At 41.4% G+C, this 15,401-nt stretch overlaps 2 protein-coding genes across 16 annotated transcripts in view; one reads left to right on the top strand and one right to left on the bottom strand.

Annotated features, from left to right (window-relative positions):
- Window positions 1-15,401, bottom strand: part of MCPH1 (microcephalin 1) — a 224,524-nt gene that overhangs the window by 76,164 nt on the left and 132,959 nt on the right. The window lies entirely within an intron of this gene.
- The window catches only part of ANGPT2 (angiopoietin 2), a 104,660-nt gene that overhangs the window by 53,182 nt on the left and 36,077 nt on the right, over window positions 1-15,401 (top strand). For all 3 annotated transcript variants that reach the window (XM_043542356.1, XM_037894198.2, XM_007055048.4), the window contains 2 exons: window positions 2,404-2,559; window positions 10,131-10,252. In XM_043542356.1, the coding sequence (XP_043398291.1) occupies window positions 2,404-2,559; window positions 10,131-10,252 (278 nt within the window). The remainder of the gene's footprint in view (window positions 1-2,403; window positions 2,560-10,130; window positions 10,253-15,401) is intronic.

Below are 15,401 nucleotides of genomic sequence, written 5' to 3'. Positions count from 1 at the left end.
TACTTTTCTGTGAATTCACTCAGGGTTACTTTCTTTAATTAGGTGTCATTAACATGTATTAAACATACGGTTTTTACACAAAAATTTCATCCAGTACCAACTTCCATGACAAAAAAACCTTGGAGAATATCACTGCATGGTGCAGTTAGAATATTGTCATATTGTGCCTTCTTTCAAATTCTATCAGAAATCTACCTCCTTTCCCCGATCCTTCAAAACAGAACCTTTGAAGTCTATTTATTATGTGGTTCTGTGAGCTGTGCTTCTTTTTAAGGCTGAATTGAATTTTGCATTTAAAAACAGGAACGTAACCACTTTACTATGCAGGACAAATACTGTGTATTCTCTCCAAAATTACAGCACTTTCGAGTACACAGATTTTCTGGGAATTTACAGGTAAATCAGTTTCTGAATTAAAACAAATATAAAAAAACAGGTAATTTAAAAAATTTTGCAGCTGGAGTTTGAACATTTCCCCCCAAAAAATCTTAATGTAATAACAAAGATGCAGAATTCCCATAAAGTTAAAACTCACTAAAGTCTCATGTATTGACTATGGTTAGAGACTTTTTCTCTTCAAGCAGCAGTAAAAAGAGAAAAGGGGGTTTGTGCGCTATATTTAACCCCATAAAGATGCTGGGTTTTGAGAGAGATGCTCTATTCTAATTCCAAAGCACTGGGAAAACACCTGGCCCTTCAGCAAACAGGGGTTTCTTTCTTTTATTCTTAGTTCTTCTGAAAGGCCTCGATGCTTTATAAGCCTGTAGAGCTTCAGAAATTCTGAAATGTAATTCGGAGATGCCAGCTTCCTTTTCTTTCTTTAACAGGTTTCATCATAGAGACCAAAACCTCTCAGATCCTCAAAGAGAAAGTTTTTATTTATTTTACTCATATAAGCTCTAAAATCCTGAGATTTTGAAAGAATACCTTTTTTTAAAAAAACTCCCATAGTACTGAAATCCATAAAATGATTTTAAAGAGTCCATTTTGACCCTTCGTCTCAGACTCTATGGATTTGGTTTTGTGAATGGTTTTGAATAAAACAAGATATAGGCACAGCCTGGCAGCTTCAGACTAAAGAATGAACCTTTCAAAATGTGTTGGATTCTAAAAGGAATCTCATTGATTCCTTTGAGTGACAAATATAGTTGTAATTTTAACCCAGCAATTCTAAACTTCCAATGTTAAGATGAACCAGGGACTGGACCAAAGAAAAATGTCTTAATATTTCATATTCCTGGAATTTGGTATCCCAGGTCTTCTTTTAAATGCAGACATTCACCCTTGAAATTCACTTGAATACCATAGGGTTTGAACCCCTCCCTCCTCCCCAGCTATGCATGTTGCCTTAAATAATAGTTCATTAATAGCTTACATTATCAGAGTTCCAAAGTCTTTTCTTTGCATCCAAATCATTGGATATTTAAAAATTCAACAAATTCTTGGTCAAAGAATTTTATTTTTGCATTCCTAGACATGTGGTGTTTATAGTAACCAAAATGGCTAACCCTAGGTTTCAGCTGTTTGAAAGGTTCTTGAATAATATATACTCACACACATACATATTTGATTTTATATATATATATATATATATATATATATATATATATATATATAAAATCAGACTTCTTCTCTGATCTTTAATCATGCAGCTAAAAAATGCTCTTCAAAATATTTCTGAAGTCTTGATACACGAAGGTGACTAAACTCTTAGGTATTTGTCTTCTAAAATTTTCCATAACTACTAACACTAGTGCAGCAGCTCTAGTGGTAACAATGGTGGGAGTGCTAGGTTCAAAGTGGCTGCCAGCATTTTAACCTCAGTTATTTAAAGAGTCCATTTTGACCCTTCATCTCAGACTCTATGGATTTGGTTTTGTGAATGGTTTTGAATAAAACAAGATATAGGCACAGCCTGGCAGCTTCAGACTAAAGAATGAACCTTTCAAAATGTGTTGGATTCTAAAAGGAATCTCATTGATTCCTTAGGGTGACAAATATAGTTGTAATATAGCAGCTCACCGCTGCTGTTCTGAGCATTTGAGGGGGGAGGGATAGCTCAGTGGTTTGAGCATTGGCCTGCTAAACCCAGGGTTGTGAGTTCAATCCTTGAGGGGGCCATTTAGGGATCTGGGGCAAAAATTGGGGACTGGTCCTGCTTTGAGCAGGGGGTTGGACTAGATGACCTCCTGAGGTCTCTTCCAATCCTGATATTCTATGATTCTATTTCTAAACCTGCCCAGAATAGTTCTACATAAATAGTGATTAACTCTGGTGGCCACAAGATCTTTAACTCGGCATGCACTCCTGCTGTTGCTCCCTCTGGTGGAGCTAATCTGCATGTTGACTGTATTCTTAAACAAAAATATAAAGAAAGCAATTATCTTTCTTTTCCTCTTGTAGCTTGAGAATTATATCCAAGACAATATGAAGAAAGAAATGGTAGAGATCCAGCAAAATGCAGTGCAGAATCAGACTGCAGTAATGATTGAAATAGGCACAAACCTACTGAATCAAACAGCTGAACAGACCCGCAAGTTGACAGATGTTGAAGCTCAAGTAAGTAATACATTTCAGATTTTCATTGACTTTAGTGGGCTTTGAAGCTACCCATACAAGGGATTGTCATAACAGGGAAATTTTAAAATGTTAGCTGCATATTTCTTTAATAAATAATACACTTAAAACCTCCAAGATCTGCCCCAGCCTAAACTGAATAATCATATGATCTGCTGTAACCCATACTACTTCCCCTTCCTGATTATTCACGTCCAATTTGTCAAGTCACAGCTAAACTGGAGTTTTATTTTCTTTGGGACAGGGACCATGCTTCTGATCTGCTACATGACTTTCTAGGCTTCAGAGTACTGTAAAAATAAAACTGATTCCTATTTCTGCTCTTTATTTTATTTTTTCCTAATCAATAAGCGTCCTCCATGATAGCTTATTCTCTCCTTGTGGACACTGTTGTGATATCATAATGAATCTAGGATAATCACAGTCATTTCCACCATAAGACACTAATGTCATAAGTACATTTTTATGATTTCACTGTGGGATGAACCACAAGAAGATTAAATGAGTGGAAGAAAGGCTGAGGAATTAGAGGAAGCTACTAGAAAAAGTAAAGGGCAATTTTTTTTCTAGTTGACTTCAGCGTGAAGTCCCAGTTCAAGTGTGGGTCTTTAAAAGAAACTGAGAAGTTCCCATACTAAAAGTGGAAAAACTTTACAGAATTCCAGCACTGGTTTAAGGCTCAAGACAATTACATCCACAAGTATGGTCACTACTGAATAACCACATACCTTCTTTTATCTTATTGCTGTAGTTAAAAAAACAAACAAAAAAAACAATTTAACAATTATTACCACACAATAAGTGACGCACAGTTTTCAAAATGAATGAATTTAAAGGTTTATCATTAATTATTGCTCTAATTGAAAAGTCTGCTAGCAGACAAATCATCAAAAACTGATTTTTTCTAAAAAAAACAAACAAACAGCAAACAAACAGTTCTAAATTGTAGAGTAAGGGTATGTCTACACTACGAAATTAGGTCAATTTTATAGAAGTCGATCTTTAGAAAGCGATTTTATACAGTCGATTGTGTATGTCCCCACTAAGCACATTAAGTCGTCAGAGTGCATCCTCACTACCATGGCTAGCATTGACTCACGGAGTGTTGCACTGTGGAAAGCTATCCCTCAGTTCCTGCAGTCTCCTCTGCCCATTGGAATTCTGGGTTAAGCTCCCAATGCCTGATGGGGCAAAAACATTGTTGTGGGTGGTGTTGGGTACATGTCGTCAGTCTCCCCTCCCTCCGTCCCTCCCTCCATGAAAGCAATGGCAGACAATCATTTGGCACCTTTTTCCCTGGGTTACACATGTAGACGCCATAGCACGGCAAGCATGGAGCCCGCTCAGCTCACCGCTGCTGTTCTGAGCATTGTAAACACCTCGTGCATTATACTGCAGTATGTGCGGAACCTGGCTAAGAGACGGCAGCATGAGGACATGTGAGGAGGTCATGGACACAGACATTCCTGAAAGCACGGGACATGGCAATTGAGACATCGTGGCTGCAGTAAGGCTGGTTGATACAGTGGAACACCGATTCTGGGCCTGGCAAACAAGCACAGACTGGTGGGACCGCATAGTCTTGAGGGTATGGGATGATTCCCAGCGGCTGTGAAACTTTCGCGTGCGTAAGACCACTTTCCTGGAACTCTGTGAATTGCTTTCCCTGGCCCTGAAGCACAGGAATACCAAGATGAGAGCTGCCCTGACAGTTGAGAAGCGAGTGGCGATAGCCCTGTAGAAGCTTGCAACGCCTGACTGCTACCGGTCTGTCGGGAATCAATTTGGAGTGGGCAAATCTAATGTGGGGACTGCTGTGATTCAAGTAGCTAATGCAATCACTGACGTTCTGCTATCAAGGTTAGTGACTCTGGGAAATGTGCAGGTCATAGTGGATGGGTTTCCCTAACTGAGGTGGGGCAATAGACGGAACGCATATCCCTATCTTGGCACCGGACCACCTTGTCAACCAGTACATAAACTACAAGGGGTACTTCTCAATGGTGCTGCAAGCACTAGTGGATCACAAGAGACGTTTTCACCGACATCAACGTGGGATGGCTGGGAAAGGTGCATGACACTCGCATCTTTAGGAACTCCGTGCTGTTTGAGCAGCTGCAAGAAGAGACTTACTTCCCAAACCAGAAAATTATCATTGGCGATGTTGAAGTGCCAATAGTTATCCTTGGAGACCCAGCCTACCCCTTGTTCCCATGGCTCATGAAGCCATACACAGGCAGGCTGGACAGTAGTAAGGAGCAGTTCAACTATAGGCTGAGCAAGTGCAGAATGATAGTAAAATGTGCCTTTGGACGTTTAAAAGCTCTCTGGTGCTGTTTGCTGACTAGGTTAGACCTCAGTGCAACCAATATTCCCATTGTTATTACTGCTCGCTGTGTGCTCCATAATATCTGTGAGAATAAGGGGGAGATGTTTATGGAGGGGTGGGAGATTGAGGCAAATCGCCTGACTGCCAATTTTGAACAGCCAGACACCAGGGTGATTAGAAGAACACAGGTAGGTGCGCTACGCATGAAAGAGGCTTTGAAAACCAGTTTCATGACTGGCCAGGCTTCGGTTTGACAGTTGTATGTGTGTTTCTCCTTGATGCAAACCCGACCCTTTGTTGATTTTAATTTCCTGTAAACCACCACCCTCCCCCCTTCGATCACAGCTGGCAACGGAAATAAAGTCACTATGGTTTTGAAACCTTGCATTCTTTCTTTATTAATTAAAAAAAAGGGAGATAACTGATAAGGTAGTCCGGGTGGGGTGGGGGAGAGGGAAGGACAAGAACACATTGCTTATTGTAGCCACATTACAAATCAAAACTTGACAGCCTTCTGTTGCTTGGGCCATCCTCTGGAGTGGAGTGGCTGGGTGCCCGGAGCCTTCCCTCTTCCCTCCCTCCCCCACCCGCCCACGTTCTTGGGTGTCTGGGTGAGGAGGATATGGAACTTGGGGAGGCGGGCAGGCAGTTGTACAGTGGATGCAGTGGCGGTCTGTGCTCTTGTTGGCTTTCCTGCAGCTCCACCAGATGCCTGAGCATATCCGTTTGCTCCCCCATTAGCCTCAGCATTGCATCCTGCCTCTTCTCATCATGCTCACTTAATGCTTTCCTGGACTCTGCTACTGAATGCCTCCATGCGTTCAGCTGTGCCCTATCAGTGCGGGAGGACTGTATGAGCTCGGAAAACATGTAATTGCAAGTGCATTTTTTTCACCTTCTGATCTGTGATAACCTCAGGGACGGAGATGATAGTGGGAGCATAGAAACATTTGCAGCTGCAGGCGGATATAAAGGGAGAGTAAAATTTAAGATGATACATTTCTGAGAATAAAAGGGAGACTCTTTCACAGTGAATCAAGCAATTCACAGCAGACAGCACATGTGCTTTAGGTACAAGGTCTCATTTTGCCTTTTATATTGAGCACCTGCCGGTATGGTGACACATCACACACGGCTGGGCAACAGAATTCAATTTCCAGGCAGCCATGGTAAGCGAAAGGGTACATGGGTTTGGCTTCTAACGCCTTCATAACATGTGGGAATGTTTTCAGACTGCAGCGTCCTCCTTTCCCATAGCAAGCAATGCTGGTTGGGTTTGCCATTTAAAAGGAGGGGCTGTGGTTTTCAGGATGTGCAGCACACACCTCCCCCCACCCTTCTGCGTGGATATTTGGGATGATCCCTTCACCTCTCCCCCTGCCGCGTGGCTATGGGATGATCCCTTTTAGCCAAGTGCAAACAGTCCAGCATGAAAAGGGGTCCTTTTACTGTTCCCTTACAAAAATTTCCCTATTTCAACCAGGTGACCATGAATGATATCACTCTCCTGAGGCTAACACAGAAAGATAAAGACCGAATCTTGCTTGAATGCCACCAAAACCCAGGACCATTCGCTGCCACACTTTGTGCTGCAGTGATTCCAGACTACTTGCCACTGGCTTGGTGTGATAAAGTGTCCTACCATGGAGGATGAAATAAGGCACCCCTCCCTAGAAACCTTCAGCAAAGGCTTTCAGAGTACCTCCAGGAGAGCTTCATGGAGATGTCCCTGGAGGATTCCCACTCCATCCCCAGACACGTTAACAGAATTTTCCAGTTGCTGTACTGGCTGTGAATGCATCCCAATTCTTCAGGGCAAATCAAACATTAAACACAATTGCTTTTAAACCCTGTACTGTAGTTACAAATGTACACTCACCAGAGTTGCCTTCTCCGCCTTCAGGGTCGGGGAGCCCGCCTTGGGAGGGTATTGGCTTCAGGGTGATGAAAAGGTCCTGGCTGCCGGGAAGAACGGATTCACCACTTGCCTGCTGTACATTCTCCTCCTACTACTCCTCCTTCTCCTCTTCTTCATCCACAAAATCCTTCTCCCGGTTGTGTGAGATTCCCCCCTTGCAGGTGTCCACGGACAGTGGTGGGGTAGTTGTAGGGTCCCCCCCCCCCCCCCGAATGCCATGCAGCTGATCATAGAATTGGCATGTATGGGGCTCTGACCCAGAGCGACCGTTTGTCTCCTTTGTCTTTTGGTAGGCTTGCCTGAGCTTCTTGATGCAGCACTGCTGTGTCCCTGTTGTAACCTCTGTCCATCACGCCCTGTGCGATTTTGGCATATATATTAGCATTTCTTCTTTTTGATCGGAATTCAGCCTGCACAGATTCTTCTCCCCATACAGCAATCAGATCCAGTGTCTCCCGTTCGCTCCATGCTGGAGCTCATTTGCAATTCTGGGGGGACTGCATGGTCACCTGTGCTGCTGAGCTTGCCACACCCACCAAACAGGAAATAAGTATTTGTGGCACCTTATAGACTAACCAATTTATTTGAGCATAAGCTTTCGTGAGCTAGAGCTCACTTAGTACTCCTTTTCTTTTTGCGAATACAGACTAACACGGCTGCTACTCTGAAACCAAACAGGAAATGAAATTCAAAAGTTCCCAGGGCTTTTCCTGTGTACCTGGGATAGTGCATCAGAGCTGAAAGTGCTGTCCAGAGCGGTCACATTAGAGCACTCTGGGATAGCTCCCGGAGGCCAATAACATCGATTTGCATCCGCACTACCCCAAATTCGACCTAGCAAGGTCGATTTTAGCACTACTCCCCTTGCCGGGGAGAAATACAGAAGTCGATTTTAAGAGCCCTTTAGGTCGACGGAACAGGGTTGCTTGTGTAGACGCATTCATTATAAAATCGACCTAATGTGGCTAAATTCGACCTAACCCTGTAGTGTAGACCAGGGCTAAGACATATAAGGATAAATCCTGGATTGAAGTAAAATGGCATTGTGTATTTTGTAACTTCTTTTCACATGGTAAGCAAATTCAGATATGTATTTCTATAGAATATATTTAAAATATTTAGCATTTATGTTATGCTTCATATGTTCAAAGTACTGTACAAATATTAACTAATAAATATTCACAGCACATACTGCTATTTATAGATATTATCTGGTTACTTGGAAGAGGTAATTTGCCACCTACAATATATATTTGTTTGAGTCTGTATGGTAAACTGATGGCTCCATTCAGAAACAAGTTAAATACATCTTTATGGCTTTATCACTAAGAACCACCATTTTTCAAGGATCCCCATGTTTTTTCACTTGCTGAGAAAATATTTGTATTCACTCACAGTAAAGTCTTCACAGAAATTACCCAGCTAGGAAAAAGACTGTCACTACAATTTTCTCTCTCTCTCTCTCTGAAATTACTGTTGAGTAGGTTAAAAGCTTAAATAATAACAGATGGAGATTAACCAAACAATTGCTCTCTCAAGGACACTCATTCTTTGGCAATAATTCTCAATTACACTTAAGTGTGAAATCATGTCCTGAATGACTGTTTAACATGAAGGATGTGAGTAATCAATTCTTCCTGTCAACTAAAGCCAAATTCTGATGAACTAAAAAAAGCTATTCTAAAACAGAAAACTGACATTGTCTAGAGAACACACAAGAATGTAACGTAACAAAGCAAAACCGATCTTCCATGCCACAACACAATACTATTGTTTTTTCAGTAGTAGATGTATTACTGAATAAAAAGGAACTTAGATAAGGAAATAATTTACTAAAACTGAAACCATGGAATGAGTCTCTTAAAAATTTGGTCACATGGTAAACAGTTCAATCCAAATTATGTTTTTCACTTCTAGACACCCGTGACTTTCTGGTCCCATTGAAGTCAAAGGCAATATTCCCAACGACTTCAGCATGGCCAGGATTTCACCCAGTCATATTAAAAGAAAATGCTTTATATAGTCACATCAGAATGGGAAGAATCTTACATAGGAAATTATTCTTAAAGAGCAAATACAATAAATACTCCTGAGGGAATTCTGCACCAAAAAATTTAAAAATCTGCACCTAAAAATTCTGCAGAGGATCTAGGTGAAGGTGGTTGGGACTCTGCGGGGGAGACTGGGTGTGGGGTCTGAGTGGTGGGGGAGTGGGGCTTGATGGGGTGGGGGGTCCAAGTGCAGCTGGTTGGGGGGTGAGGCTCGTCAGAGGGGTCCAGGCGTAGGGGGTAGGGTTTGTCACGGTGAGGGTTTGATGGGCCTGTTTAACGGGGGAGCCCCAGTTGCTGCTGAGGGGATGCGACATGCCTGGCTCCCGCTTCCCCCCGCAATTCCCTATATCCCCTTTTCTTCTCCATCTCACTCCCATATTTCCCTTCCCTATTCCACCTCCCCTTCCTTCCCCACTGTCTCTTCCCCCCACCTCACTTCTCTCATTTTCCCACTTCTGCCACAGGCACTCACTGTTGCACAGAATAGAAAATAGGAAGGTTCCCAGCACACAGAAGGGGAGCATGATCGGCACTAGGACGCAAGAGGGGGTGTTCAGCTGCAGAGCCAGTGGAGCACAGACACAGCCTCCTTCATCTGGGCAGCTCTGCGTCTGCAGAATGAGGAGTGGCAGTGGCATGTAACCCCTGTGCCCCCCCCATGCCTCGCTTCTGTTTGGAGGGGGGCAATCCCCCCCAAACTGTGACCATGGTTGCCTCCCGCTCTCCCCCCACGCAAGCTGCTGTCTTCAGGGAAACACAGGAAATCTGCGCCGGGGGGCGGGGGGGGGGGAGGCGGAAGAGGGGCATTTTCTGAGGGCACGCAGTCATGCAGAATCCCCCCAAGAGTAAATACATTTCAAATACTGATTCTCAGCTACCTCATTAGAAAGCTAATGGACAAAGTAATTTTGAAACACAATCACAAATGTGGCTTAGAAAACCACCACTGAAACATTCCTCAGGATAAAGATAAGTGGAAATATAAATTATGATGCATTTGTTTAGTGGTCGAACAAAAAACTACAGTAATTCTGAGCATTTTCCATTATACTCCTAATTAATGTATTCATGCCCAAATCAGTATACGTATGCATGCATACGTACATCTTTCAGATTATATGACAAACTACATATTTTTATTTTATTTTCTACATGTGGTAGATAACTAGTGACTCTAGAATAGCATTAAATTATAACTAGCCAAAAAAACTTAGTCTGGGTTTTCAAAGTTGATTTATTTATTTATTTAATTTAGGTATTAAATCAGACAACGAGACTTGAACTTCAGCTTCTGGAACATTCTCTTTCAACCAACAAATTAGAAAGGCAGATTTCAGATCAAACCAATGAAATAACTAAGTTGCAAGAAAAAAACAGGTAAGATAGCTCTTCCTATCCAGCATACTAAATTGTCCTTTTAATATTTTTTTCCTGCATGAAAACATTTCTCTTCCAAAATGATACCTCAATGGTTGTGCCCAACTTACAGAACCTTTACTCAATTAAGAAATACTAAGGGGAAATCCTTTATTTTGGTAAGCATAAAATAATAAAGCTGGAATGAGAGGAGCAGAGCAAAAAAACCCCACTGGAACCTCTGTATTCTCCAATTTATACAAATTGTCAGTGGTGGTATTATTGCCTAAATTAAGTCTCAACCTAACTATTCTACCACTTTTCTACTGAAATAGTAATTTTTAAAAAACATCTACTAAAACATTCTCAAAAGAAAAATTATGTAAAAACTGAAATTTTTAGAACCCACTAATTTTATAAATGATTAGCTTTGTTCATGAATTCTTGCTCCTCAAAGTGTAAATGTATTATTGTAAATACAAACCCTCACTTCTGCATTGCCTTTGTATACAACTATTAATATTAGCTACACATTCTATTATGCAATGTTAAAGATTAATGTTGGATAACCGATTTGTTTCAGTAGTGATTTCCACTCTGTGCACTACAAAAGTGTTCTTAAATACAACATTTTTAGTTTGCTGGTTTGGTTTTCCCCATGACCAATAAAGGAAATACCATTGTGTGCAATGAAGCCATAAATGTGCAGAAGCTCAGACATCTTCTTTAGGACTAAAATAAAAGCACTACCAGGACTAATATAAAAACAGACCAGGACACACCAACTGAAAGTGGCACCTGACCCTGCCAGAACAACAAATGGAAAACCTGCAGCTATTCCTCTACTGCTACAATGATCAATACCCCCACAACACAGCCTTTCACAATCCAGGGATCGTACGCATGCCTATTATATGCGGTATACCTCATCCAGTGCACTAAATGCCCCAACAACTATGGGTGAAACCAGATAATCACTAAGCTCTCGAATGAACTCACACAGGAAAATGATCAAAGACAAAAGCACCATATCATCTACTGGTGAACATTTTTCACAAAGCAATCACTCTATATCTGACCTCTCAGTCCTCATCCTCAAAGGAAAGCCGCACAACACCTTCAAAAAACGAGCCAGAGAGCTTATGTTCATAACTTTGCTAGTTACTAAAAATCATGGTCTTACAACAACCTGTAACCCACTTTTTGTCTTATGATTAGAGTGGTGTAACTGGCCACTTTATCTCCAATGGTCCCTTAGAATACATGCTAACTATTCATGCTAAACTATGTTCGACCTTCTATTTAGCTACGACACTGAGTATCTTTCCCAGACCTCAGGAAGAGCTCTGTGTAGCTCAAAACCTTGCCTCTCTTACCAACAGAAGTTGGTCCAATAAAAGATATTACCTCACCCACCTGGTCTCTCTAATATCCTAGGATTGACAATTCTACATATAAAAACATTGCCACACATGCCCAATCTATTGCCTGCTCACTTTCTGTCATACCTCTCCCTCTGCCTCTCTGAATGTTATTTAGAAAGGAGCTGAAATGGGCTCAGCAATGCATTTTAATGCCATTGTTTTGCAAGAGAAATGTTGCATTTAAAGAGGAAACCAAACAACTGTCATGTCATGACAGTTCTCATAATGAATACACAGATCCTTTGTTAGAATGGTATCTTACTTTGGAGACACAGTAGCCAACAACTAATAAATGGACTGGCACACTTGTTTGGATAAAAAGGCCACAGCTTTATTCAATCCAATACATATAAGACGACAGGCAGAGAGCCATCTTATCAGCCCCTTGTTTTCTGCATGGCCTGCAGAGCCCACTGGTCCAGCAGGGTCCAAAAGCCCCAGCTGGCCAGCATCAGTTCTGAGCTCACTGCAGGGCCAGGACACACAAGCTTGGTTGCACCTTCTCTCCACCAGCCAGCCTAAATATAAAGGGCACAGCCAAGTAAAGATGTCTAGGTTTAAAAGATCTTAACCTATGTTAGACAGGAAACCACATCTTGGTTAAACAGTCCTGGGAAGTCACAGGTGATATCTTTATCTGAAAAGAGATTGTTCTTGAGTAAGGCACTTTTGAAAAGTTTACCCTAAGTGACTTAAACTCCTAAGTCCCATCATCAAAAATGACTAGGCATTTAGCAGCCTAAGTCCTACTGACTTACAGTAAGACATAGGGATGGTCTACACTGGGAATTTATAGCAGCATAGCTGTATCTCTCAAGGGTATGAAAAATTCTGAACTAAACCCTGATACAGACAGCACTAGTGCTGCTGTAGCAGTTTAAGTGTAGACATACCAAAAGGCTCCTAAGTGCCTAAGTCACAGTGACACTTCCTTGGGGTGCCCAAGACTGAGAGTTACCTTGTTACTCCCCCTCCCTGCCTCAGTATGAGAGAGACTTGCTTGTGCTTAACTGCTCATCAGCTCCCTGACAACACAAGTCTGTTACCCACCAGAATAATCTCCTCAGGGCTCTGCTAGCCTTATTTTGCCTTGCGGGTAACAAAAGATATACCCCAGCATCTGAACCCCTCTAAAATCATCCCCTGCAGTATTCTTGTCACTGGACACTCACAGAAATGATAAGGTTTGCTGTCCCCAAAGGGAACGGCATACTTCAGCTTGTTTGAGTCAACTGAGGATTCACACTCTGCTTAATACTACAGCACTGAAATATATTTATAATAAAAATGAGAATAATTTTATTAAAGCACAGGGATTCAAAGATTCAAATGAGTAGTGAGTAAGAGTATTGGAAACAGAATAGTTACACACAAACCAAAAGTATAACATGGTTATTAGCATCTAAACTTAACTTTAACAGGCTAAAATCCCCGTCTAAAGTAATTTGTCACCTAAAGCAATCTTTCCCAGCGTCACCAACCCACGTCGCTGGGATTGGCCATTCATGGATGTAAAAAGCACCCTTCCATTTTCTCCCTCAGTGACTCATAACAAAATGTCTTACTTGTCCACCAGTGATAGTCCAGTAAACCTTTGAAGTATATCCTTTCGCAGTGCGCCCCCAGATAAAACTCTTCTCTCTCTTCCCCGCGCCCCCCCACTGCTTGTTTTCCTGTCTACTCTTTTCCTGTTGACTTCACAAGTCTCTGTTAACATGGAATGCAAACATAGCTCCCATTGTGTTTTGTTTACTATGCTTAATTTACATGAGAGACAGGGATAGGTGAATATGGGTCTGGCAGAAAACCTGCATGCTAACTCTGCTTTGATACAGACTTCAAAACATTTTCAGAATGTATACATAATTCTTCATACAGTGTCAGTACATATATTTTACACAGATATTAGTGACCAGTATGTCACCAGCTTTCATTTGATATCCTACAAAATACCGTTTATGAATCAGTACCATGAAAGTGGTGCATTAGTAGTAGTGAGTTTGTCAGGCCTGAGTTTTATAGAACAGTTGGCACTGAAGCGTTTTCCAGTTAGAGTCAAAATTACTTGTCAGAATTGAACACTTCTTGACAAACTTTCTGAACCTGCTAACTGCAACCAAGATATAAATTCTTCTCTAGGTCCACCAGAGCGAGACACAGGATTAGAGGACAGATTTAAAAATTTTTATTAGAGCTAGTGTTAAAAAATGATATAATACATAGGTTGAGAAAAGAGTGTCTGTAAATCTGGATATATTGCTTAGTTTATCCACAAATACAAAGTTTGTTTTAAAAGTCATAAGATACATATAGTGCATAATCAGCAATAACCCAAATTTAGATGAATAAATTTAAGAATACAGTTTAGATATTAACATCCAAGTATTCAGGTACATCACTCGCGAGAAGTTGTACAGAGAGTTGGTTGTGGAAAGCGAATATACCGATGAGTGAAGATTGTCCCTCAATAATTGAGAATTTAGGGTAGGTTGTCCATTTAGAAAGTACAGTCTATCAGGGAAGTATTTCAGATACTTTACCGACTGTGTTTCTCATCGGAACTCCAGCTCATCCCTCCTGGTATTGCTGATGTCCAGTGATGTGTTTTATGTAAATGTCCCTCAACCATCTGATGGTGTCAGACACCATGAGTTGTCGCATCAGCCGAGTATAGCGTTGACCGATTCCGCATTCTCTCAACACTCGCTGGCTACTAAGGTCCCATGTACCCAAGGCTCTGATGATCAGCATGTGTCTGAACCTGGTAACTCTTTGCGCTCAAGGTTTCGGCCAGAGGGGTGTATTTCTCTACCTTTCGAGCTCGGGCGTTGTGGAAGCCTGGGGTCCTGTTCTCGAAGGACACTGTGACATCCAAAACGATGATCATCTTCCGGTTCTCATTTGTGATGACGATGTCCGGTTACAGCTGGTTGTTTGTTCTGGGGATGGTGTAGTTCATGGCAACCTTCCCTATGGGTGGCAGGATGGTTCTGATCAGGCGATCTTGGATGATGTTGTGTCGCAGCTGCCAGGCTCTGGAATGGGGCTTGCAGCTACTTACTATCCAGCCTAACCCAATCAAACCTTGTCTCATCTCAGCTAAAAGTAAAGTTGTGTTGTTGTCCGTTTGCACAGGGCTATCCAGGTGCACAGCCAGATCACTGCCAAAGATTACTGCTACCATTTCTAATCCATTATATTGTGGAGGAGATGATCCTATTCAGGCCCCAGGCTCTCAACCATTCAATCTGCTGAAAGCTAGGATTAAAATCTAGCCATTATCCCTGCCCTCTTCCATATCCAATCGTTGGCCAGCAAAGGTGCGATAGCTTTTGCTTAACCACCTTCATTCACCACATTGTCATATTAATCATCTCTGAAGGATGTTACAAGGGGGACAAAACTAGTTTCTAATATGAATGAAGCATAACTGTCAAGCCTCAGAAGTTTATTTTTGTTTCAAATAGTAAACAATTTGGACATGAATCTAAAAGCAGCAATAGCAGAATACTTTAGTCTACGATCAAAATCATATTTTTCAATCAGAAAGAAAGTTGGACAGACATGGTTTGATATTTGTGTTTACTGCCCTGTTATATTTGTGTATACTTCCTGAAGACTTTATCTACCAGCTTTCTACAAACAAGAATATTTATCCAATGGGAGTAAAGTAAATATTAAATTTTAAAATGTCACTATAGTTTTTGACTACAGTTACCAGACCTGAGATCACCACATCATTACTG

Source organism: Chelonia mydas, chromosome 3 (assembly GCF_015237465.2).
Source record: "Chelonia mydas isolate rCheMyd1 chromosome 3, rCheMyd1.pri.v2, whole genome shotgun sequence".
NCBI lineage: Eukaryota > Metazoa > Chordata > Testudines > Cheloniidae > Chelonia > Chelonia mydas.
This window is presented reverse-complemented; position numbering and strand designations above follow the sequence as displayed.